Source organism: Cibotium barometz, chromosome 39 (genome assembly GCF_041138505.1).
Source record: "Cibotium barometz isolate CiBa-2024 chromosome 39, ASM4113850v1, whole genome shotgun sequence".
NCBI classification, from domain to species: Eukaryota; Viridiplantae; Streptophyta; class Polypodiopsida; order Cyatheales; family Cibotiaceae; genus Cibotium; species Cibotium barometz.
The window spans coordinates 16399907-16427624 of NC_141084.1; the positions used below are offsets into that span (position 1 = coordinate 16399907).

General features: G+C 45.0%; 1 protein-coding gene across 4 annotated transcripts in view; it reads right to left on the bottom strand.

The window, feature by feature from the left end:
• Window positions 1-25890, bottom strand: part of LOC147615786 (uncharacterized) — a 57101-nt gene extending 31211 nt beyond the window's left edge. For all 4 annotated transcript variants that reach the window (XR_015262631.1, XR_015262632.1, XM_086778391.1 and 1 more), the window contains exons 1-4: window positions 25706-25890; window positions 25531-25616; window positions 25340-25390; window positions 24625-24738 (exon numbers count right to left, since the gene is read on the bottom strand). Coding sequence is in view for 2 of the 4 variants with exons in the window: in XM_086778391.1 (XP_086634517.1) it covers window positions 24625-24738; window positions 25340-25390; window positions 25531-25616; window positions 25706-25877 (423 nt within the window). In the remaining 2 variants the exon portion in view is untranslated. The remainder of the gene's footprint in view (window positions 1-24624; window positions 24739-25339; window positions 25391-25530; window positions 25617-25705) is intronic.
• Between the last annotated feature and the right edge of the window lie 1828 nt (window positions 25891-27718).

Sequence of the window (27718 nt, forward strand, 5' to 3'; positions counted from 1 at the left end):
AGGACATAGGCAAGTTAGAGTAGATGAAGAGTGTGGTGACACAAGCCACTCAAATTGTCACTTTTTTCAGTCAAAAAGTCAAGGTCCTTGCTATCTTCCTCCATCACAGCGACTTGGAGATGAAGAAGTCATCCTCGACGCGCTTTGCCTAAATGTGGCTTCTGCTAGAGCGCCTTTATGATGTCATGCCTAAGCTCCAAGTAACAGTGGTTTCACCGGAGTGGCAGAAATGGATACAAGGTGAGATACCTTCGCGTGTCAATTAGGCAATAGCCATTCAATGGCTATGCTTGAGAGAGGAGTTATGGTGCCAGGTCCGCGCCCTTGTCATTGCGGTTACTCCCTTGTATAGGGTTTTACGCATGACAGACATGGAGGGGGCTACTATGGGGCTTCTCACTCACTTTATGAGAGAGGCCATTGCCGAGATTACCCGCACCACAGTCCTCGATGAGCTTGATCCAAAGTATATGCTAACAAGGTAAATAAGATTCAACTTTTCAAGAATAAGAAATAAACTAAAATAGAATGTTGAATCTAAATGCTTGTTCTTTCGTTTTTCTCATATAAGATATTCTCCTCTTTATTTTAAAATTCACAGTGATCCCCTTGAGGCTACTCCTCGACGCAATGCTATCTTGGCACTCGCGTGGAGAAGAGATGGAAGTGGATGAAGAGACCTATCCATGGCCTTGCTCCTTTGTTGCATCCTGTCTACAAAGCACTCCCACTTTTCACTGATCAAGAGTTGCTTTCAGTTAGGGATGCTTTCTTACCGAAAGAATTACCCAATGATGAGAATGGGCAATTTCAGTTCTTACAGGAGCTCATCAACTACAATGATCAGAGGGGCCCCGCATTCACCAATGCGGTATGTTGGAGGAGGGATTCTATGGTGAAGCCTCTCTTTTAGTGGAAGTCATTTGCTTACCAATAACCTCACCTACAAAGAGTGGCTTTGAGGATTCTAGCGCAGGTAACCACTAACCACTTTGGTACCAAGTTACTAAATTATGTGTAGATACTAGAATCCTGAACATTGTTTATTTTTATTGTGGATTAGGATTGCTCTTCAGATGCATGTGAGAGGAACTGGAGTTTCTACTCACTTATACACACAAAGTTACGCAATCGACTGAGCACGAGACAGTTAGAGCGACTGGTCTATTGCCGCAATAGGTGCGTGCAATGCACGATATGAGTCAAGCTAGACAGGTATATTGTTCTATAACATGTTAGACTTACATAACTTTCAGCGTTTTATTATTTAGTCCCTAATCAATTATAAAACTTGTAGGTAAACGTCGACGAATTCAAGTTGACGGTGGACACTCTTAAAAGTGTCCACAAGGAGCGTAATGAAGAGGAGAAGGCCATATATGCAGAGCTCTACAAAGAGCTAGAGGAGATTGATAGATGAGTCTCTCGCACTCGTCGTGGCCGTCGAGCTAGAGGTGGAGTACAGGTTCGGCCTATTCTTACCTTTGGCTCTCGAGGCTCTAATCGCCCAGTTGCTACCTATGTAAGACATGGCTCTCGGAGCTCTACCTCCGCAGCGATTAGAGTTGATGATGCTTCCATTGCGGAGTCTTCTTCGACAGTTCATGGTGATATTAGGGAGCCCGAATATGATGATGAGGGCAACGTTCTTAGCGATAGGGATTTTGGTGGGAGCTCTAAGGTGTCCTCCTCTAGTGAGGATATTGAAGAGCCTAGCGATAGCTTTGAGTCCTGACTCCTAACATAGATGATGACATAGGCTTTTAGCCTCTATAGTCCTCTATGGACTTTTAGCATTTTTATACTCACATTTTTGTACTTGCCCATGCGACATGCCGACTTTTGCGGCTTTATATATATTCATGACTCTTTGACATGTCACATGTACATTTATCTACTTTCATTTTCTATGCAACTTGCAAGTTGCAACATTCTAAATTTTTATGTTTTGGGTAAGTTATAAATTGTAACTTGTAACTTCTCTAAGTTTTGCATCTATATTTATATTTTTAAGTATTTTTTAATAGATCGTACCTCCACCATAATTTTATTTTTAAAATTTAACGGTGCGTTCCGAGACCGTATTTGAACGTACCGTACCAAATCGAACTTTTCGTACCTGACAACTATGGAGAAGAAGAGCGCATTTGGACTCTTAGAAGTTCATTATCTAGGATACATTATCAATGCTTCCGATATTTGCCTAGACCCTAAATAGTCGCACCCTACACTGGACTGGAATATTCCCAAGACAACTCACGAAATCAAATCATTTGTGTCTTTTTGCCAGGCCTACAATACCCATATAGACAAGTTTTCCGATCTTACAACACCTCTCACATGTATGCTCAAGGAAGTGAAGACATGTCACCAAAAAGTGTGTTACAAGCAAGGCTCTTGAGGCCTTCCATGCATTAAAGAGAGTGACCTCAGACACAACATTTCTTAAGCAAGCATCATGGGATGACCCATTTGATATTATCGACACTAGTAATCTTGCCATTGGCGCTGTTTTACAACAAGATGGCTGACCAAAGACTTATTACAACCGAAAGTTGAACGTCATCAGGAAGAACTATTTGGTGTATGGCAAGGAGCTATTAGGAGTGATCACAGCACTCAAACATTGGAAACATTTCCTTTATGCAAAAAAATTCACATTGACAACTGATCACCAGGCACTTAAATGGTTGCAAACTATGCCTAGTGTCCAATGCAATGATAGGCAATCTAGGTGGAGTGAACTTTTCCAATAGTTTGCAAGCATGATTGAGTAGTATGTCTCTCGCAAAAATAACCCCCTAGTTGATGCTCTAGTCGAGATGCCACTATTCAGACATTGCAGTAGTCCACTATGCTAGAGATTCAAGACAAAGATTTGGATAGTATGAAGGCACAATAGACGTATTCCATGCAATTCAGGACTCCGTATAATTTGGCCCTCATTTCAGAACTGGGCCACTATTCAGTTCAAGATGGCTGGTTGTTCTTGGCTATGTGTACTAAGAGAGAAAAGACAAACTTCTTCATGATGCCCATGATTCTCTTGTTGGGAATCATCATGGTATCAACAATACCCTAGAGAAGTTAGGGCAATTATTCTATTGGCCAAAAATGAGAAGGGACGTCTACCAGCATGCCGAATTTACTAGAAAGTGAAGGTTCCACACTCGAAGTGTTACATGCGCGGAAGCTCTGTGTCACCAGCCTAGACATTTTCAAATATGAAAGGGGTTTGGTGGACTCCAGGATGTCTAAATATTTGGAAAGTACAAGCTTTGGGAACGGGAGATTATCCTAGAATACAAAGGACTACACTCCTAAAATTTAGGAGAGTTGCTATTTTTGGCCCGACTCCGATGGAAATTCTGTTCGCGTCATTACATCTGGAATTGAGCAGATACCAAGAGTTAGCAGAGTGCCTATGACAGAATGTCTACCAGTTGGGATATTTTTAGAGATAAAGTTTATGGAAGGACCCATCTCTTAGATTGGGACATGTGGCAAGAAAGTGAACCAAAGTGAGACAAGTGGCCTAACACTTGTTAGAAAGTGGATCAAAGTGAGACAAGTGGCCTCACACTTGTCACTTCAGCTATTGTGTGGCTCTCCACTTGTCATTGTAGCCTTCTCTTGCCATTTTAGCTCATGGAAGGCCCAAATCTATAAATTGGAGCCCTCTCTCTTCATTAATAGAGGCTCTCTTGCTGCACACTAGCCTCTACCACCGTTACAGGCTGCCCTAATGATGGCTACTCTCTTGCTCTCTCTCTTCAAGGCTGCCCATGAAGAATACCGGCTGTTGGGGACTGTTTTGGAGGCTTCCATCGCGAAGAAATACTGAACACAAGGGTATTTAATCATTTATTATGATTTCTAGCCATTGTACTTGTTGTACCAGCCTTTATACCTGCTGTACCAATCATTGTACTGGCTGTACCAATCCTTGTACTTGCTGTACCACCCATTGTATCGGCTGTACCAACTTTTGTACTTGATGTACCAACCACTGCACTTGCTGTACTAGTCATTGTACATGCTGTACCAGCATTTATACTTGCTGTACTTGCTATACCAACCACCGTACCAACTGTACCAACCACTGAACCAACTGTACCAACCATTGTACCTACTGTACTGACTGAATGGAGAGTTGTACTTGCTGTACCAGCTCTATTGCATGAAGACCCGTGGTTTTTGGGAAAGAATCAGTACCCACACGGAGGTATATGGATTATGTTGTTAGCTTGGCATTTCTACGGCCTATGTTTCGGCTTGGTTGCCTCGTGTTGGGCTGTGTTATGGCAATTGTATATGGATAATCCGGCATCTCCCGTGGGGAGAGTAAGGCCCTCAAAGCTTGTACATGATATTATTCTCCTTGGGTAATAAAATACTCCAAGGAGGGGGTCGGCCCATTCCGGCCTCTATGTGGAGTCACATGTGCAAGCTCCATTTTCAGCATTTGTGGATGTTTTGTCCAGCTTTATGTTTTATGCAAAGTGATGATGGATATGTGTTAAGGCTGTGGCCATGTTTAAATGTTTTAATATGCATTGATGATATCAACAAGTGTGTCAAAGGCCCTAGTCCCCCGGGCACCCACCGCGAGTTACACTCTGTACCTTCTTTCAATCCTAGCACCTTTCATAGAAACATCTTGATGCAAAACGCAAAGAAGAGATGGAGAGAAGAGAGAGAGAGAGATAGCTGTATTTTCAATTTCATACTGTACAAAAATGGTATATATCAATCTCGTAGCCATAGGTCTACATTGAAAAGGTAATCTTGGACTCCAAGTGTAACTTGGTTGAACACAATGCTAATCCATACACTTAAATACACTAAGATTTAATGGACACTTGCTCAACTACAAGAAGTAAATTGCTGAATTGACAAGAGACGCGCAATGAGCCGGAACGGCCGACCCCTCCCTCAAATAAAGTATATTGATCTTGGGAGAATCAGGTACATAGTGTCATGGGCATTTCTGTCACGTGCACACCAGTCAGGTGTACAGTGACATGGCATCATTAGCATCATCAGGATTTTATCAAGCATTTAGTCATGAGTTATTCAGGCATACATGAGGGTGTTTTATCACCAAAATCAGCATGACATCATTTATGAGGCAGCCGACTACCATTTATGGTATTTTATGGTATTTATGAGCACTTTAAGTACTGGCCGACTGCAGTCCATCTGGCCGACCAGCAGCCCTCACTCCATATATATTCAGGCGCCTCATCCATTCAGTCATCAGCAAGCTCATCAGTGAAGCGCATCCTCCTTTGGATCATCTGGCGTTTCAGCATATCATCATCAGCAGTAGTTGCAGTTAACGCATCACTCTCAGCATCATCTACAGTTAACGCATCATCATCAGCAACATAACCAGCAAACGCATCATCTTCAACATCATCATCAGCAAACGCAGTCAGTTCAGCCCAACAGATCTGGGTTTCATCATCAGGTCAGCATTCAGCCTCTGTTCCAAAGCCTCCCTTCATCGTTTCCTTCCCAGGAGACAAGGGAAAGAGTGGACAGCAGTTCATCCCGCATATTCAGCATATAGGCAGCATATTCAGCAGTACAGATCCATTTGGATCTCATTGTAACATCATTCATTCATCTAATATAGCTGCATTGCATTGACACATATCTGTCTATCTCTTAAACATCTTTAAGTGCAGTTTAGTCAGACTAAGGTTGTGTTTACGACGGTCATAACCTCCCACATGTCACAATTTCTGACCAAATTTCCATACCAATGCATATGAATACAGTATTGCAAACAAGTGGTTGTCGATGTAGACTTGCAATCCACACTACCCTCTCAAGTGCCCATGTTCCCTACCATCTGCTCTCTATTGTTCCACCAACACACACATAGGACAAGAGAACACTACACAGGGTTCCTCCCTCCTGCTACTTGCTCCTATACTTAAGCATAAAAGCTTACCAATAGCAAGTAGAGTCGATGACAGCGAAAGTCTTCGCGATGGAAGTCCTTGGAGTGTTCAGATCTTCGATTTGTCGCATTTCTTCGTGACAAAGGTCTTCAAGAGGATGAAGGGAACCTTGGGAAAGCTTTCCCTATGGTTCAACTTGAGAAAGGAGGGCTGAAATTAGGGTTTTCAGCAAAAAGACCAAAAATTACAGCAATAAAGAGAGCTGTTTTGCTGAATTTCAGTCATTGGGAGTGTGTAGGAGAGTGATTAGCATCCGGAAACACTCTTGGAAGCTTGAAAAACACCTTAGCAAGCTTGGAAATGGAGTTGGGAAGAAGAAAGTGCAGAAAATGCAGCCCAACAGCCCTCATGAAAGAGGCGCCCATCTCTAGAGAGAGAAGGAAGAGTGAGGAGGTGAGTTGTCCAGTGTAGGTGGTAGGCAGGTGCTTTGTGGAGCAAGCTAGAGTGGACACATGGCTGGTTACTCCCTTTGTACAAAGGGGATAAGGTCTGGGCGGTGGACATTGGGTTATGTCCACCTCGGGACATCAGTGTGTGTGAACACCGGGCTGGTCATAATTTATAAGTGAGTTTTGGTCGCCCAAAACTTAATGAAGTGTATGCACACTCTTATAAATTAGTGCTAACTCCTAAGGCCAAGTTTATGACCAATACTTACCACTTGTCACATGCCACATAACCATATCAGCAGACAGTTTCACACGCACGGTTCACGGGTAGACGTCCCCTTACCCGGAACTACACATTGGTCAAGCAAGCATGAAAACAGCATGCAATTTCAATTGCAAGCAAGCACATAAAGATGCTATGCAATGCAGCATTAGTATGGACAATCCCCGTTCATGAGACTATACCAAAATAGACGTGCTCCGGGCAAGTACACGAGGTACCAGACCCAATGGAACACCAATCCACCAAGCATTTTTGGGCATGTACACGGGGGCACAAGTCCCAACGGAAAGCCAAGTCCACAGTATCACATGAGTGGCATCAATCCCCGCCATATACAACTGCCATGGACACCAGTCCAATGTACATACATGATAAGAAAGCACGGGTGAACCAATTGGGTGGCCAAATGGTGGCATCCCCCCGGCTTCTAAACAGTTGTCCACAACTGAAAAGCATCCAAATATGTCTGAAGCACATGCGGGCAATCTCTGAAGAACTCTTCATCTACCCATTTAGCATCAATGGGAAGATAGTTCTTAAACTTCACAAGGTAACGCCTGACAACTTTGCCTGTGGCAAGCTTGTGTTCCTTGTGATACACAATCTGCTCTGGCTACAAGATCTTCTCAAGCTCATCCACTTCTGGTGGATCCTCAATGACCGTCTCACTGGGCTCCGGCCCTGGGCTCCGGCCCTACATACTTGCAAAGGAGACTCACATGAAAAGCATTGTGTATGTGTCAATGACTAGGTAATGCCAATCTGAAAGCCACTTCATTGATCTTCTCGATCACTCGAAAAGGCCCTTAGTACCTGGTTGCAAGCTTAGGATATGCACCCTCTTTGCCAAGCCTCGTTGCAAGTCTTGCTTTCTCAAATTTCAGCAATACCCAATCATTCTCTTTAACATCCAATTGCCTTCTATGCTTGTCGGCAGCCTTTTTATGCTTGTCTTGTGACCTTGCAATGGCTGTCCGCACCTAAGCAAAAGCAATATCCAAGTCTCTTACATACTCATCAACTGCAAATATCTCATTCTTTGTGCGAAGGATGGGTGGCAAAACCACCTTACCATAAACAATCTCAAACGGGGTCTTTCCCGTAGATGCATGCACCGTGTTGTTGTATGCAAATTCCACAAGCGATAAGTACTTCTCCCAAGAAGACTTCTGATCCGCCACATAACACGGCTGAATTTGCAGCCTCACTTTGCCCATCCGTTTGAGGGTGATAAGCTGATGAGAAGTCCAATTTGGTGCCCATATTATCAAATAAGGCCCGCCAAAAGAGACTTGTGGTCCTGGGATCTCTATCCCCCACAATGGACTTCGGCATGCCATGATGTTTGAACACTTGTGCAAGATATATTTTAACCATATGCTCACCTTTGATGGTCTTTTTGACAAGAAAGAAATGAGCTTGCTTGCTAAACCTATCCACAATTGTCCAAATTGCATCATTACCCTGGTGGGTCCGTGGCAAGTCCATAATGAAATCCATTGTAATACTTTCCCATGGCTACGTGGAAATAGGCAATGTCTGCAACAAACTTGGTACCTTTTGCCTATCAAATTTCACCTTTTGAAAGGTGATACATGCACGTACATGTGCCTCTATGTCCTTCCGCATACCTGGCCAAAAGAAATGTTGGGGTAAAGGCGTTATGCCCACCCTTATAGTGTGTACAAGCCCATAAGTTATAGTACATAGTACACTTAGTACTTTTAATGTACTAAGTGCACTATGTGTACTAGTGCAATATACATGTGTGATAGGGGAGTCACACACTCATGCTTTTCATGAGTTGACTTATCCCCACAACTCTCTCTCTCTCTCTCTCTTCCTTGCTTCTCTGTGTATGTCTCCCATGAATGAACTCTAACCTAACCCTAATTCAGGTTTCTCCCCATCAACTGGTATCAGAGCCTCGTCTGGCGCAGGCAAGTAGCTTGCAGGTGTGTGTCCAAGCAAGCATGGCTGAAAGCTGATAGCCTGGAGTAGAAGTACACACAAGGAGTAGGCGTGTGCTGTCTGGCTGAGCGTTGAACGCTAGACGCCTGGCCAACTGGAGTAGAAGCGAAGGCTGCTGGGCATAGTCGTAGGCTGGGCGCTGAATCACACGCAAGGCAGAAAATCGCAGGCACGTGATGCTGTAGCGCTGCTACTCAGCGAAGGCGAGAACCTACTATAAGGCAGCAAAGCGATACGCTAGGCGAAAGCAGCGTGTGAGCGTGGACTGGCGACGTGTTGCTATCAGGCGGAAACACAGGCGACTAGTGGTCATCGCTACTACCCGTCAATACAATTAGGCGTGTCAGGCGCCACCAGAGCTGTCGACTACAAGCGCTGGGCGTCGGCTGGTGCTAAGCGAAGGCAGCGCTGGCCCTTCAGCGCTGAGCAGCAGACGCCAACGGGGCCCTTCGAGCAACATCGTAATGGCTGCTGCAGCCAGGCGCCTCCTGTAAGGCCACGCTCAGAGCATATAGCCAGCAAAGAGGTGTCTCAACAGCCTCGTGTCCTTTTCAGCAGGAGCATCAGCATCAACATCAGCAAGAAGTGCCCCCTCCCCTCACCTGCACAGAGCCGAAGCAGATTCCTGCAACAAAAATTCAGCCTGCAAATTGGATTAAAATCAAAAAAATTATAAGGTATTTTCCTCAATTTTTTTTTGGGATTTGCAATTGAGCAAGTACAATCAGCAATTGAGCAGGTACAGGTGCCCAATTGCTCAATTTTTGAGCAAAATTGGCAAAATTGGGTGACATTGGTCACAATCAGGATAAATTTGTAGGAAATTGGTCAAATCAGGATCAATTTGCAGGAAATTGGATGTCGAAATTTGGGGCTTTTGATGTAATTGTGCAATTAAGCACTCATACATGCTGTATGATGTGAAAAATCGCACATTTGGGCAAAATTGCAGCAAATTGCAGTGCAAATCAAGGGGCTTTTGTGCCGATTTGGTTGATTTGCATGCAGGCAATCGCATTTGATGCTGTGGATAATGTGTTGATGCCTTACAAGCACTCAATGTGCCTGTAAATCAAGGGGCTTTCATGTATTTGATGTATATGTGGCCAGGGGGAAGCATCGTGAACACTCTGGATGCCTTCATGTGCGCCAATGTACCATGCATGATCAGAAATTGATCTCAAATCAAGGGGCTTTTCAAGTTCGTATGCTTGTTGAGCTTGGCAAAGCAGCAGGCAAGCCATTTATGCCTTGAATCCTCAAAAATCAGCTTGCAGTCAAGGGGCTTTTGCCCAATTTCTGTTCGGGACTGTTGTATGCAGTGTTCGTGACTGTAAAAGTCTGATTTTTTACTCATTTGGACAGCCAGGATAGCATTTATTGCTACTGTACCTGCTGGTACAGATTTGGCACAGCTTTGTGCATGTTTTGGCATGGCTGTACACTGTTTTGAGTGACCAAAAGGTTCAATTTCAGCTGCTGAAATTGCCGATACAGGTTTGGTACATCATTGGTGAGCACTTGGTACTGCTGTACAGTACTTTGGAGAGGCAAAAGAGCACATTCAAGGTGCTGTCCAAAATCTGCAGCAACCAGATTTTGGTGTTTTCATCACAAAAAGTGGGAGAAAAGTTGCATTCTTGCTTCCGCAGTGGGAGATAAAGCTTGGGAGAACATTTGTGAGCACTTTGTGTGCTCTGGGTGCAGTGTTTGCACATCTTGGGTGCAGTGTTTGCACATTTGCAGGGAGTCAGGCATTACAGGTTGCATTTTGCTATGGCAACCACAGGTGAGAGCTCTTCATTGCTTCACATCAAGAAGCTTGAAGGCTCGCATAATTATGATATTTGGCAAACCCAGTGCTACAATGTGTTGCTTCAGAAAAAGCAACATAAGCCTATCAAAGAAAGGGGTGTGATGCCCGCTTCTCTTACGGCTGAAGAGTGGGAAGATATGGATGAGCTGGCAAGATCTACTATCATGTTGTCTGTGTCAGACTCATTACTTTTCAGCATTCGTGAAGAGAAGACAGCTTGGGGAATGTGGCAGAGATTGCAGGACTTGTATGCCCAACAAAGTGCCTCAACTCATAGTTCTTCAGATGAAGGAAGGGGCTTCTATGACAGCCCATCTCAATGAGTTTAATGGTATTGTCAGCCAGGTTATAAATCAAAAGTTGGCAATGGACGATGAGTTCAAAGCCACTTTTTTGTTATGCACTTTGCCAGAGAGTTGGGACACATTCAGGACAGCCACTAGCAATTCGCATGCTATGCTGTCATATGCAGATGTTGAGGGTGCTCTTCTTCAAGAAGAGATGAACAGGAAGAACAACTCTGTTGGAAAGTCCAATGCAATGAATGCACGTGGGAGATCCCAGCAAAGGGGGAAAAGCCAAGAAAGGGGAAGGAGCAAGTCTCGCTCCAAAAAGGATTTGGAATGCCATTATTGTGGCAAGAAGGGACACATCAAAAAACAATGCTACAAATGGAAAAATGATCAGAAAGAAAAGGGAAAAGGCAAAGACAAAGAGAAGGATGAAGCCAAAGATGTAAAGCCAAAGGGCAAAAGTGGAGTCAAGATCGAAGAAATCAATGTGTCACATGCAGGTGGCAGTGAGGATGAGGTCCTCTTTACGTCTTCACTTGATGCCCATTCACTTCTTACAGGTGGTCATGGTATGCACTCATGGATCATTGATTCAGGTGCCTCCTTTCATGTCACAGGTTGCAGAGACTTGTTTGTCAGGTACACTGCTGGCAATGAAGGAGTGGTTTATTTGGGTGATAACCATGCATGCAAGATTCTTGGCAGAGGTGATGTAAGGCTTGTATTTTCAGATGGCTCACAGCTTATGCTCCATGATGTCAGGCATGTGCCTGAGATCAAGAAGAATCTGCTTTCTACTGGACAGCTTGATGATGCTGATTATGTTACCACATTTGGTAGTGGAAAGTGGAAGATTAGTAAGGGCTCACTGGTTGTTGCCAGAGGCTCTAAGGTGGACACTCTTTATTTCATGCATGCAGGTGTTTGTCACCATGCTAATGTAAATGCAACCGAGCTGCCGGAAATTTCTATGTGGCATAGCCGGTTGGGACACATGAGTGTCAAAGGAATGGAGCAATTGTCTCGTTTGGGTTACTTGCCTTCTCTAAAGTTTTCAAGTTTTCAGTTTTGTGAGCATTGTATATATGGTAGGCAACTACAGTGCCCCCACAAGAAAGCTCTTGGACAAAAAGATGCTCAGTTAGAGCTTGTGCATACAGATGTATGTGAGATGCCTCAGCTTTCTTTGGGAGGGGCAAAATACTTTGTGTCTTTTATAGATGATGCCACACGCAAGGTGTGGGCTTATCCTCTTCGTTTGAAGAGCGATACATTCTCAGTGTTTCAGAAGTTTGTTGCTCATGTTGAGAATCAAACTGGCAAAACACTGAAGGCTTTGCGTTCCGACAATGGTGGAGAGTATACGTCCAAACAGTTTCAGGACTTTTGTGATGCTAAAGGCATCAAGAGGGAGCTCTCTACTCCTTATGATCCTCCACAAAACGGGACAGCAGAGAGGATGAACAGGACCATACAGGAGAAGGTCCGTTCTATGTTGTTACATGCTGCATTACCTCATGGTTTTTGGGCTGAAGCTGTTATGACAGCCGTTCACCTTATAAACAGGTCACCTAACACGAGGCTTGGTGGAAAAGTGCCAGAAGAAGTATGGACAGGGAAGCCTCCGTCATACAAGCACTTGAGAGTGTTTGGTTGCGTTGCGTACGTGCACATACGCAGGGAAATGCGCACCAAACTTGATCCTAAGTCTCATAAATGCATATTCCTAGGATATGGTGACAGAGGTGAAATGGGGTATAGACTTTGGGATCCCATGAATAGAAAGATCATACGCAGCAATGATGTCATTTTTGATGAAACATGCATGTATAAGGAGCCTGCAAGGCAACAGGAGCCTGGCAGAGTCATCTTTGATGATGATGGACATCATGGACAACAACAAAGGGCTGTAAATCAGCCATTACAGCAGGAAAACCAGCCCTTAAATGGTGCTGAAAATGGTCCAAATGGACAGCCAGAGATGGCAGAAGATATCCCTATGGATATACCACAGTTGGAGGATATACCGGGGATGATTTTTCAGCCTTATGGCATGGAACAGGAGCCACCAATGGGTGATATGCAGGCTGGACAGCAACCTGCAAATGATGGTCATTGGGTACGGAGGTCCACTAGACCCTCCAGAGCCCCTGACAGGTTTGTTCCAGGGGTTGACTACTTGATGCTAACTGACTGTGGGGAGCCCTCATGTTATAAAGAGGCTTTACAGAGGGCAGACAAAGCTCTATGGGAGCGTGCCATGAAGTCAGAGATGGATTCTCTGCATAAAAATGGAACATGGAAATTGGTGCCTTTGCCTGCAGGCAAGAAGGTTTTGCCATGCAAGTGGGTATACAGGCTCAAAGTTGCACCAGATGCAAAGCCAAGATACAAAGCCAGGTTAGTGGCTAAGGGCTTCAAGCAGGAATATGGTGTGGACTTTGATGAGATCTTCTCTCCAGTGGTCAAAATGACCACACTTAGAGCTGTATTGGCTTTGGTTGCGCATGATGATCTGGACTTGATTCAAATGGATGTGAAGACTGCTTTTCTTCACGGTGATCTCCATGAGGAGATATATATGCAGCAGCCTCAGATAGAGACAGGGCTGATATGGCCAAGATTCCGTATGCTTCAGCTTGTGGCAGTCTCATGTATGCCATGGTTGCTACTAGGCCGGACATTGCATTTGCAGTGGGAGTGGTTTCTAGATACATGGCCAACCCTGGCAAGAAGCATTGGGAAGCAGTGAAAGGTGTCATGAGATACCTGAAGGGCACACAGGATTTGTGCATTTGCTTTGGCAAACAGGATGCATTAGTGCATGGTTACACGGATTCGGATTATGCCGGTCATCCAGATAACCGGAAGTCTACTACCGGTTATGTGTTTACATTCACAGGAGGTGCTGTGTCATGGATATCCAGGATGCAGAAGTGCATTGCCTTATCTACTACAGAGGCCGAGTATATTGCAGCCACAGAGGCTTGCAAGGAGGCATTATGGCTATCTCGGTTAGTGGTTGATTTGGGTTATACAGGGGATATTCCATTGTTGCATTGTGACAGTCAGAGTGCCATCCAGTTGGCAAAGAACCCTGTCTTTCATGCAAAGACGAAACATGTGGATGTGAAGTATCACTTCATCAGAGAGGTGATAGAGAACAAGCAAATTCAGCTTGTTAAGATTCACACGGATGACAACCCGGCTGATCTGTTGACAAAGAGTTTGCCTCCGGAGCGGTTTGCTCATTGCAGACACTTGATGGGCATTGGATGAGGCCAGTTTCAGCCTTGATATGGCCTTGTATATTATCATGTACATGCTGATTTTTCTTTTCCTTTACTTAAGGGCACTTTGCCTTTAAGTGGGAGGTTGTTGGGGTAAAGGCGTTATGCCCACCCTTATAGTGTGTACAAGCCCATAAGTTATAGTACATAGTACACTTAGTACTTTTAATGTACTAAGTGCACTATGTGTACTAGTGCAATATACGTGTGTGATAGGGGAGTCACACACTCATGCTTTTCATGAGTTGACTTATCCCCACAACTCTCTCTCTCTCTCTCTTCCTTGCTTCTCTGTGTATGTCTCCCATGAATGAACTCTAACCTAACCCTAATTCAGGTTTCTCCCCATCAAGAAATACCGCTCAATCATGTGCGTAGTAGGCATTATGCCTCTATGACCAGCATATGGAGGAGCATGGCACTCATCCAAAACCTTTTGTCTCATGTCAGACACCACACATAGGCAATTATCTTTCATGAGATAACCCTCTTTGATTACATATGAGGCATGTGCATGACCAGCCATCAAATCAGTCCAAATAGTGGCAAAATCAACATCCATATGATACAAATCACGCATGGTAGACAAGTCCCCAAGAGAGGCAACCCAGATAGCTGCTACATACGGCATTCGTGACAATGCATCGGCCACTACATTCTTCTTTCCCAGGGTGTGCAAGATCTGAAAATGAAACATAGAGAAGAAATTGGCCATCCTCATATGCTTCTCTAACAATTTAGTTTGGGTAAGAAAATACCTCAAACTCTGGTGATCTGTCTTCACAGTGAAATCAGCCCCAAGAAGGTAATGTTTCCATATAGTAAGTGCATGAATTATAGCCAAGAGCTCTTTCTCATAAATGCCAAGAGATAGCTCTCCATCATGCAATCTACGGCTCTCATAAGCCACGACATGTCCCTCTTGATTAAGGACAACTCCTATGCAATTTCCAAATGCATCACATTCCACACTAAAAGGCTTTTGCAAATCCGGAATGATCAACACTGGACCATGAGTAGTTGTATCTTTCAATTTGAGGAATGCATCCCTCTCTACATTAGTCCATTTGAACACGGCCTTTTTCTTTGTCAAATCATGCAAAGGAGAAGCAATCCATGCAAAGTGCCGAATGAACCTGCGGTAATAAGAGCATAATCCAAGAAAACTATGGATCTCATGCATCGAACTCAATTCGGGCCAATTCCGAATTGCATCAATCTTTGCAGAATCCATCCGCACTCCATCTTTGGACACAATATGCCCAAGATAATGTATCTCTCACAAGAAGAACTCACTCTTCTTTGCATTTATGAAGAGTTTATGCTTACGGAGTTTCTCAAAAACAATGGCCAAATGAGCTCTATGCTCTTCTTCGGTCTTCGAGAAGACTAGGATGTCATCAAAGAAGACACCTGTAAATTTCCTGTACCCACGGAATATGCAATCCATCGTTCTATTGAATGTAACCGGAGCATTTGTAAGACCAAAAGGCATAAAAAGATACTCATAAAGCCCAAATGCTGTCCTTAAAGCAGTTTTGTGTACTTCCTCAGGCACTACACGCACTTGATGATACCCACTCTTGAGATCAATTCGGCTAAAGCATGCCGATCCATCCAACTTGTCAAGGATGTCGTGTATGCGTGGAATCGAAAACCGATTCTTGATGGTAAGCTTATTCAAAGCTCTATAATCCACACACATACAAAAGGATCCATCCTTCTTTTGAACCAAGAGGACGGGTGAACAATATGGGGAAGAGCTTGGCTGAACCAAACCCTTCTCGAGAAGCTCATTCACCTGCTTCATGATCTCCTCTTTTTGGGATGCACTTCACGATAGGCTGGCCTATTAGGTGGTGAGATTCCCGACACGAGATCAATGCGATGATCTTCTCATCGTACGGGTGGCAACTCATTTGGTAACTCATAAGCAAAACAATCATTGTGCTCTTGCAAAAATTTCAGCCTATCATTACTAAGAGTGTTTACATGTACATTATTTTCCTCAACATGATCTCGTACAAAAATCAAGTACGCAAAAAACACTCTTTTTCATTACTTTCTTAATTTGTACATGAGATACAAGGGGAATGGTATCACCCTCTTCACCAGCATCAATTACATGCTCTCGGCCTTTATGCATGAAGGTAATTATGTTGGTTTTGTGAGCCTTGCACGGATCAATACGTGTATGCCAAGGCTTTCCAAGCAATACATCACAACCATTCAAAGGCGCCACAAGAAAATCCTCATGATCCACATAGCCTTGAATGCGTATGCGCAACTTGCCAAAAACAGGCATGACCTGCACTTCTCTACCAACAAATGCAACCCCTGCTTCAATTTCAGGACCCATGTCCTCCACTTCAATACCCAAAGCAGCTGCCATCTGTGTGGATATGAAATTTTCAGATGCACAATCATCAAGCATGAACCTTTCATGAAGAGTACCTTTGATGCATCATATTCCCCATGATATGTGTCAAACTTCACATATTTGTCTCCGGCTTTGAAGTCACGAGACTTTGATGCATGTGCCTGCATCTCAACATGTTTTCCCCCATGTTTGTCCGTTGGGACAGCCCCTGTGAGTGATGACTGGCATCATTTTACGACCAAAAGGTGATGCATAAGGCATAGATACATGTGCCCTATAAGCATGAGGCATGGCTGGCCCCTCAACATGCATTGGTACATTTTCAGCCATAGCTTCTCCCTCACGAGCACACTCGAAGGCATGAGTGGCATGAGAGATATGTGGAATACCTGCATCAACAAAAAATTACAGCCCATGTTGCATGTGTTGTGCATGCACATTTTCAGCCGGCGATGGCATTGTTAGAAGTCATCTCCTGTCTAGTTTTATACACCAGGGCCTTTGTTGTGGGTGTGCCCGCCCTTATGAGGTGTTTTCCCATTTTTCCCCACTCTCCGCATTTTTCCCCTATTTTTTCCCATTTTTCTGAGGCTTGGGAGGGCTGCCAGATGATGCCGGGAGCACCCCAGTGCTGGCCGACTGGATCTTGATCAGTCGTGGGCTTCAGGGCTGCTGGCCGACTGCTCTTTATCAGTCGTGGGCTTCATTATGCTGGCCGACTGCATTTATGCAGTCGTGGGACATATTCAGCAGTCGTGGGCTTTTCTGTTGCTGGCCGACTGCCCTCTATGGGAGGTATATATATGTCCTCAGCCCCCATACCTCATTTGTATCATATCTCGGGATCTTCTTGTGTATATAGAGCAGAGTTACACGCCTACATCTGTCTCTCTCTTGTGCTGTTTTTCTGCCTGCGTTTTTTGCTCTTGTGTTCTCAGATTTGGTCATCATCTCCGCTGCATATTCTGACTTGGTATCAGAGCCTAGGCTCTAGATAGGTCTTGGGATTTGTGTGAGCAAGAGGGGGCTGTTTTGTGGCTGATTGGTGGACTGTTCTGGACTGTTCGGGAAGAGGAGAAGCAAGAGGAAGGCGGGCTGATTTGCTGGACAGCCACTTGCAGGTATCAGTTCTTCTTTGTTCCCACCCACCCACCCTTTTCAGAGTACATCCCCGCTATGGCAGATCTGTTTGAGATGGCCGAGAGACATGTGAAGATCCCGACACTCCCCACGTTCCCGGTGGACCGTCAGTTGGACGGGAGCAACTACGGCATATGGAAGGTGATGATGGAATCCGTTTTGGAGTCCTACGATCTCGCCGATTTCGTCGTTGTTGGTGTTCCACGGCCGGAAGTAGAGGAAGGGGAGTTACCGTCAACCCGAAAGGACCGGGAGGCCCAGACGCAGATGTGGGATCGCGTCAACGCCAGGGTCCGTTCGTTTATTTTCCTCAACTGCACACCACAGGTAATCAATCATGTAAAGCACATGACGCTGGCTAGAGGTATATGGCAGCATTTGGCTTCTCTGTACAACAGGGTATCACCCATGAAGAGGATTTCTTTGAAAGTACAGATGCGGGTTATGAGCCCTGCAAAGTCGTCGACGATGCGGGAGCATATTAACAAGCTGCAGGCTCTTCAGCAGGAAGTTCTCCAGGCTGGGAAGGAGATATCGTCAGAGGACATGGCCATCACATTGCTGTCACATTTGCCCTCTTCGTACTCAGCATTCTACTCGTCGTTGATTACCAGTGGCAAGCTCAGCACCATCACGTGGGAGGAGCTTGTGCCCATGGTCCTGGACCAGGAGGAACGATTTACGAACCCTCCTCAGGGTGGAGGTTCGGAGGCCTTTACTGGCCAACGGTCGAAAGGCCGTAACTCGGGCAAGGGGAAGGCTTCATCGGAGAAGTCTTCTGAGAAGATGTCCGACGCTGACCGCGAGAAACTAAAGGCAGAGAGGACCTGTAATGATTGTGGCGAGAAAGGCCACTACTGGAGGCAGTGTCCCAAGCGGAAGACCGAGAAGGGTGAAGACTCCTCAGCAATCATGAAGACTCCGGCTTTTGTGCACCTGGAGGTGATGGACACCGATGCTTCATTTTCTTCAGGCAGGGAGGAGATTGGAGGACTCTCCGCAACGGATACTCGGGAGTGGATTCTCGATAGTGGTGCTTCCAGGCACATGACTCCTTCCCGTTCCGGTTTACAGGATCTTTGCACGTGTTCTGGTCATATTCTTACTGGGGATACGTCCACTATCCCAGTTCACAGTGAGGGCAGGATGGAGATAGTTCCCGATGGCAGAGGGGGGAAGCATTCCTCCCAGGTGTTGTATGTTCCGGCACTTGTTTTTCATCTGTTGTCAGTGCATCAGGTTTGCAAGACTGGCGTACGGGTGGAGTTTGATGAGCATTTTGTTGCTCTCCGGGACAAAGCAACAGGCCAAGTGGTTTGGGAAGGTGGAGTGGAGAATGGAGTCTACAAGCTTTCAGCACTCTCTCTCCCAGGTCCTCAAGATTGTGATGAGTGGCAGTGTGGTAATAGCTACTCAGGTGTGGATACGCTGCAGGTGCGGGCTTTCCGGGACCAGATGGTGGATAGCTTACCAGTAGATGGCAGCAGTTGGCAGGAACTTTCCAGTACTGAGGTTGGTAGTTCTTGTGTTCGTGAGTCAGAGGAAGCTGAACAGGTCACTTATGCTCTGATGTCTCGTCGTGTTCGGGACATAGAACCTCCAGTTGTTGAGGATGTTCTTTCCACGGGGACCTTTCGGAAAGCCAGGCAGGTGACAGGTGCTTACTTGCAGAAGGAGGTGGTTTCTCCAGGCTTTGTGGTTCCGGATTCAGAGGGGGTTGTTGACAGGTTTCATCAGGTTTCCAGGACTTGCTTGTGCACCGTAACAGGTGTTGATCCTTGTGAGCAGTGTGATGTCTCAGTGATTCAGAAGCTGTATGGTTCATGGATCTGGTTGATGGACACCGGATTGGACGGGAGCTTCTTGGTGAGGCAGTTGAGCTCTTGGTTGCAGATGTCTCTTTGTGAGGCAGGATCGCGTTTCCTGTGGTTTCTGCGGCATGCGAAGGATCATGGACTCTTGTACACAGGAGGGGGATTGTTGGATGGAGTCCGACTCCACGGATGGAGTGACTCGGTTTGGGGAGGAGATCCGGACATGAGGAGATCTACTTATGGCCCAGGAGCAGTTTTACGGAGCAGGAGGAGGTTGCATTGCAGGTTTGGGCTTCCACTGGAGGAACCCTTGGTCATCCAGAGGCACTTTGTTCGTGAACAGATTGTTGCTGATGACATCTTGCTGGAGTTCTGTTCGACGGAGGACAGTACGGTGGACCTCTTCACGAAGTCGCTCTCAGGATTTGCTCAGGCGGCACCCCAGCTCCCAGTGGTTGGTTACACAGCCAGGAGCTGAGAGGGGGTGTTAGAAGTCATCTCCTGTTTAGTTTTATACACCAGGGCCTTTGTTGTGGGTGTGCCCGCCCTTATGAGGTGTTTTCCCATTTTTCCCCACTCTCCGCATTTTTCCCCTATTTTTTCCCATTTTTCTGAGGCTTGGGAGGGCTGCCAGATGATGCCGGGAGCACCCCAGTGCTGGCCGACTGGATCTTGATCAGTCGTGGGCTTCAGGGCTGCTGGCCGACTGCTCTTTATCAGTCGTGGGCTTCATTATGCTGGCCGACTGCATTTATGCAGTCGTGGGACATATTCAGCAATCGTGGGCTTTTCTGTTGCTGGCCGACTGCCCTCTATGGGAGGTATATATATGTCCTCAGCCCCCATACCTCATTTGTATCATATCTCGGGATCTTCTTGTGTATATAGAGCAGAGTTACACGCCTACATCTGTCTCTCTCTTGTGCTGTTTTTCTGCCTGCGTTTTTTGCTCGTGTTCCCAGATTTGGTCATCATCTCCGCTGCATATTCTGACAGGCATTTGACATACATTTTGACCACTGCCATGAACATTGTATCCTTCACGGGCTACATAAGGTATTCCTACATGGCATGAAGTCACTGATTGTTCCTCTCTCATAGCATGGAGATTCATCCTCTTAGACATAAGTTCTTGTTCAGACACCTCTGGGGATTCCAAGACATGTGGGATGGTTGCCTTTTCTGCATAGGCATCCTCTATACGAGCCAAGTATGCACGTGTTGCATCCCTCGGTTGCATGTGCAACTCTTGAGCAATCATTGCCATTGCATGATCCATATAAGATTCAACTTTCTTGGCCTTCAAACGGTCATGTACCAATGGATCCTCGCGGCGGTAGAGATTCAATTCTTCTTGTTGTGCATAGAGAAGAGCCTACATACGAGTAAGTTCAGCCCTCAAGACTGACTCTTCTTCCTGCATCTTCTCTTTGCCACGGGACGGCTGTCCCACATATTCATGTTCCCTATTGTGCACCACATGAGTTTGCTCATCCTGTAAAGCATTGGAAGCATGCATTTCATTGTGTCCCTGCCTCTTGTGTTAGCATCTCTAACATTCATTGTATGGTTGTCCATAATGTTCTAAGTGTAGAGATAGCTAGTGTTCACGGTAATCGTCTCTTACGATAGAAGTGAAAGAGAACCGTATGCTCTGATACCAATGTAACTTGGTTGAACACAATGCTAATCCATACACTTAAATACACTAAGATTTGATGGACACTTGCTCAACTACAAGAAGTAAATTGCTGAATTGACAAGAGACACACAATGAGCCAGAACGGCTGACCCCTCTCTCAAATAAAGTATATTGATCTTGGGAGAATCAAGTACATAGTGTCATGGGCATTTCTGACCAAATTTCCATACCAATGCATATGAATACAGTATTGCAAACAAGTGGTTGTCAATGTAGACTTGCAATCCACACTACCCTCTCAAGTGCCCGTGTTCCCTACCATCTGCTCTCTATTGTTCCACCAACACAAGGTAGCAACAATCTGCAAGAGAGCAGATAGGACAAGAGAACACTACACAGGGTATGTGATCTTGTAATCCGGTTCCTCCCTCCTGCTACTTGCTCCCATATTTAAGCATAAAAGCTTACCAATAGCAAGTAGAGTAGATGACAGCGCAAGTCTTCGCGATGGAAGTCCTTGGAGTGTTGAGATCTACGATTTGTCGCATTTCTTCACGACAAAGGTCTTCAAGAGGATGAAGGGAACCTTCGGAAAGCTTCCCCTATGGTTCAACTTGATAAAGGAGGGCTGAAATTAGGGTTTTCAGCAAAAAGCCTAAAAATTACAGCAATATAGAGAGCTGTTTTGCTGAATTTCAGTCATTGGGAGTGTGTAGGAGAGTGATTAGCATCCGGAAACACTCTTGGAAGCTTGAAAAACACCTTAGCAAGCTTGGAAATGGAGTTGGGAAGAAGAAAGTGCAGAAAATGCAGCCCAACAGCCCTCATGAAAGAGGCGCCCATCTCTAGAGAGAGAAGGAAGAGTGAGGAGGTGAGTTGTCCAGTGTAGGTGGTAGGCAGGTGCTTTGTGGAGCAAGCTAGAGTGGACACATGGCTGGTTACTCCCTTTGTACAAAGGGGATAAGGTCTGGGCGGTGGACATTGGGTTATGTCCACCTTGGGACATCAGTGTGTGTGAACACCGGGCTGGTCATAATTTATAAGTGAGTTTTGGTCGCCCAAAACTTAATGAAGTGTATGCACACTCTTATAAATTAGTGCTAACTCCTAAGGCCAAGTTTATGACCAATACTTACCACTTGTCACATGCCACATAACCATATCAGCAGACAGTTTCACACGCACGGTTCGCAAGTAGGCGTCCCCTTACCCGGAACTACACATTGGTCAAGCAAGCATGAAAACAGCATGCAATTTCAATTGCAAGCAAGCACATAAAGATGCTATGCAATGCAGCATTAGTATGGACAATCCCCGTTCATGAGACTATACCAAAATAGACGTGCTCCAGGCAAGTACACGAGGTACCAGACCCAATGGAACACCAACCAAGCCCTATTTCCTCTGTTTATCTACTGCCCTTCATGGATTAGTTGTGGGATGAGCATGGCCATGTGCATGCACATGACATCCTCTTCTGCTAAACTTGATGACAGGATTCCAACTTCTAACCCTGGATGACTGTTTATCATCCCTTTGTATCCTCATGGACTCCCAAACCTGTCATCCCTTCCTTCCTGGCAACCTTTTCATTGAAAACCTTGCCTGTCTCTAATTCCATTCTAAATCTGATGCACATCTGTGCACAGTGCAGCTGTTCCACTTTGTCTCCTTGCCTTCTTGCCCTATACCTAAACACTTTCTTTGGTCTTTTTTTATTGAGTCTAGCATTCTCACTCCACCCCTTGGATGATCATCATCCCTTGGAACCGTTTTCTTGAAAGCCTTTCCTGGTATGCCCCAAGTGGCATCCGATTCACAGAGCTACTATTACCCTTGGGTCTTGTGAAACACCATCAACCAAGTCTTGTGTTACTCTCCTTGGACGATGCACCTTCATCTGGGACACCATTAGTGTTTAGCATTGTTGAACCTGAAGCTCTGATACCAATGTCACACTGTCTTCTTTCTTCCCTAAGCACCTTTCATAGGAAGATCTTGATGCAGAGCTCAAAGAAGACATGGAGAAAAGAGAGAGAGCTCTGTTTTCAATATGTTCATATTGCACAAAAAGGGTATATCAATCTAGCAACCATAGGCTTGCCTTGAAAAAGTAATCTTGGACTCCAAGAGCCCTAGTCTAAGACTCAATCCCTAAAGAGCTGAATGAATGAACAAGTGCTTGGCTGAGCCCTTTAAAAGGCACTTGGGACAAGTCCTTATGTTTATCTAGTGTTCTCCAGTGCCCTGCTCAAGCCCTAATTTCTCTGTTTATCTGCTGCCTTCAAGGATTAGCAGTGGGATGAGCATGTCCATGTGCATGCACATGCCAGGAAGCACGAGGGGTCACTTCAGCCTTTGCCTATTCCCGAGGGATCTTTTCAAGATATCATGATGGACTTTGTAGGGCCTCCTCCAACAGCTATGTGAACCAAGAATACACAGAGTATGCCCATTGTTAACCGATTCAATAAGTTTTGCATGCTCTTTCTTGCAAGCAGACGACCATAGCATAGAAATTTATAATCAACTGGCCTTTGATGTTCTCCATCATATTGCCATGACAAAGCAATCAAAATGGAACAATATCTTCCTTTGGTGCAAGCTATCCTGAACGACACTCATTTAACCGGTATTGGCAAACTCCATATGGGGCAACATTTGGTCACCATGTCTCGTCTCTTCTTATGAGGATGGTGCCGCCATCATTGGAGACCAACAATACCACACAAACATTTCCAAAGATTATTGAGCCCGTGAAGGAGCACCCTGCCAAAGCACAGGAAGCCCATACCAAGCAAGCCAACAAGTCTAGACGAGGTGTCAACTACAAGGAGGGAGATTCGATATTTCTCCGCATAAGGAAGCGACGGCTAAAGCAAGTGAACAAGTGTCGTCCGAAGCTCTCTTCAAGAAGCTTTGGCCCATTTCCCATTGTGAAGCTCAATGATGTTTCCATAAAGTTGAAGTTACCACACAGTTGGACTATGCATGATGTCTTCCACACCTCACAGTTTAAGCCTTATGTTGGATCATCTTTGCAAGAGGTTCTGAATGAGCAGCAGCCTAAGGTGGCCGACGAAGCAGAAGTTATCGAGCCCGAGCAGATTCTTCTCCACAACTGGAAGCATGGTTAGGTCGACTGCTCAGACACTTCTACGCCAAATTCAAAGATCGAGGCACTCATTAGGCGATTTGGCTCAATGAGGAGTTCTTCCAAGAGTACCCACAGCTATTGGCGGACTACTTGGAAGCCATGCAACTGCTGCCAAGCTAAGCAAGAGGAAATGTAACATGCACCCATGCACTGACACAATCACTCATGATCAATGCAGTAACCTCAGAATGGTAGTTACAGACCACAGCTGACTTAAAAATTACACTCAAATGGTATGACAGGATATTGAAAAAATCATATGAATCAGATCTAAGTCAACTGAGCCAAAATTAGTGCAAACTTAATCACACTCACAAAGGTCAAACAATCAAGTACATACCATAGAAGGTTGGTTGCAGTGATGAGACATGACACAATGGCTTCTATACACAATAATGATCAGAAGCAAAATTTTGATTGTTGCTGATGCTTCTGACACTAACAGGTGGGAATTAAAGAAGAGTAAATGCAAATCACCTGTTTGACTTTAGTAGAATGTAGAGCTTCTGCAGCCTCTAGAGTGTTTACTCTGTCCTTTGATTCCTGCAGCTCTAGCTCTGCTTTTCTCAGGTGATCTTCGAGCCGAGTAACCTGAAACTTCCAGAATCAAAACCATCTACATGCTTGAAGAGTGAAACAAAAACTCAAATTCCTATGAGTTCAATCTTTGAGAGAAAAAACTGCTAACACAAAGTAGTCATGCAAATAATTGGCTGTGGATACATCACAAGGCCCCCATTTGTCGCTAGCGGAAGTGAAGGTGTCCATCCACCCCGCCGCGGGGGGGGGGGGGGGGGGGGGGGCGCTTTTTGTGGCTGCTGGTAGATGACAACAAATTTACTTCTTCAATACCCTCTAGAAGCAGCTGAGCATCGAGCATGTGTTGAACCCAAGGACATGGGTTCAGATCATGGTAGATGCACCCAATCGTATACACATCCTTACACTTGAGTGCTTGCCTACATGTACATTTCTGACACACTGAGCTCTAACACTTAGAAAAAATTCTAAGTGTGAGGTTGTAAGGCCAGTGTGTGTCACCTAAAATAAGTTGTCGATCGATGTTCGTCCCACAATGTGTGACAAAAGTCAAGGGGAGGAGCTTGGGACGTACCCACGATGTGTCACAAAAGACAAGGGAACGAGCTTTGGACATATCCACTGATGAGAAGGTTCAAAAGAGCAACTCTACCTTGGACCGTAACTCCTTGAGCACAGCGTCCAGATCCAAGCTCTCCTTTTTCTGGTGAAACAGACTCCGGATTTCAAATAAAATTGAGGCATAGAATGCAAGCAACAAAACTCAAATTGCAAGCATTATATTGCTTACATATAGACTGCTTGTGCCCTAAGTTTAGAACCCAAAAGAATACCCAGTCGAACCTTGAGTCTTTCAAGCTCCGCTTGGAGTGAAGAGATGGCCTTGCCTTTGTCCTGCAATGCAAGATCCTTTTCCGACAAGCTTCTCTCTGCACACAGAAAATCCAGGCACGCAAGCTCATTTCCTTCCTGCGCAGAAGACTTCCATGTGAAAAAGTTCACGGATTAAGAAACGTGCCGAGATCGTGAAGCTGGCTTCTGGTGCGATGCAGCTCCTGGAGGAAGGCGGGGTCGTCCTGGCATGGCGGCGGCGAGGACAGGCCATCGCTGAGCTGCGGATCCGCTGGAGCTTCTGCGTGTAGGCGGGGAAGGGGGAGGAGAAGAAGCAGGAAGAGAGCAAGGGCTGCCATACCCGGCGGCAGGCGGCGACGATGAAGATGAAGATGGACCTCGTGGCTATCAAAGTAAACGCAAAGAAAAGGCCTTTAAAAATGATGCACCAAAAAAAATTGATAACAAAGGGTCAAAAGCTTAAAGAAGAGGGAAGATTCCTGGGACTTGGAGGAGCCTAAGGTCAAACAAATAGGATAATCTTTCCCAAAAAAATATCCAACAAATATACAGGATCTCTCTCTCTCTCTCATCCTCCTAAGTCCTCTCCCCTCTACCTTATTTAAAACCATCTCCATTTTCCTCTTCCCAATAGAACTAGTCTGATTCAAATCAGAGCTTCCCTTGGGTAGCCAGTAGTTTAGGTAGCAAAGTGAGCCATCACGAGCTTCCCACTATGTGCTTCACAACATTTTCGGCGTTTTGTGCTTCCCACAATCATTTATGATCTAAGAGAGTGATCAAATCCCATATTACAATCTTAGATGGCCAATTCACCAGCATGTACCACACCATGACTAGAAGTGCCTAGTTACCCATGACTAGCTAGGGACTGACAAGCCATACTTGAGTATATAAATGCTCACAAGAAGGTCATTTATGTATTGCTCCGTTGAGACACCCCTACATGGAGGAAGAAGATTAGTGGCTATGGAGAGGTAGAGAGAGGAAGAGAGGTTGGGAAGGAAGAAGATTAGTGGCTATGGAGAGGTAGCCCAAATATTTGATGGTGATTTTCCTAAGACCCTAAGAACCTCATTAAAGTCTAATATCTAACTAACTATCATCTACACTCTTACTAGACCACTTGCACCAGAACTAACTATCATCTACACTCTTACTAGACCGCTTGCATCATAGCGAACCCCATTAAAGTCTAATCTCTAACTAACTATCATCTACACTCTTACTAGAGCGCTTGCACCATAGCTAACCTCATTAAAGTCTAATCTCTAACTAGCTATCATCTATAGTCTTACTAGACCGCTTGCACCATAACTAACTATCATCTACACTCTTACTAGACCGCTTGCACCATAACTAATCTTAATTGGAGCATCGAGAATATCCATGTCTTTTAGTAAAATATTTAGAGGTATCAATGTGCACACCGCTTTTCGTGCTTAATTAGGCATGCATGCATCTCCCCCCTCTCGCGCGCCCACCCATCTTGTTATATCATATAAAAACCCCCACACCACACAATGGAAAAACAACTCTTGCATCTCTCTCTCTCTCTCTCTCTCTCTCTCTCTCTCTCACACACACACACACACGCACGCATAATATTTCATCATAGCATTAATTTTGTCCCATTTTATTATCTAGTTCCTTGACTTTAGCTCTTCTTTTAGAGTTATTTTTAGATGTCAATCGCATAAGGAAAAACATGTGTAAGAAATGTAACCGTGGTTTCAACCACATATTTCTATGCATAAAAGTGAGATTGCACTCATTTCTTCCCATAAAGTCATGATTTTAAACATGTGAGTTTATTTTAAGCCATGTTAATGTTTGTGATAATTGATAATGCTCATTACAATTATTGCCAAAAACTCATGAAAGAGCATGCCATTTTTCTAAGGTCACATGTTGAAAATTGTGTCATTAGAAAAAGTATTTATTCACAATTTCTATATGAACGGGGGAAGGGAGATAGCACCAACAAGGTTGGAACCACGGACCTTACTTCTAAGAAATCTCTCTCTCTCTCTCTCTCTCTCTCTCTCTCTCTCTCTCTCTCTCTCTCTCTCTCTCTCTCTCTCTCTCTCTCTCTCTCTCTCTCAGGGGGGACGCTAAAAAGGTTGAAGATGATAGATTTATATATGCCATAGAGGATTGTAAAATAATATAGAGAAAT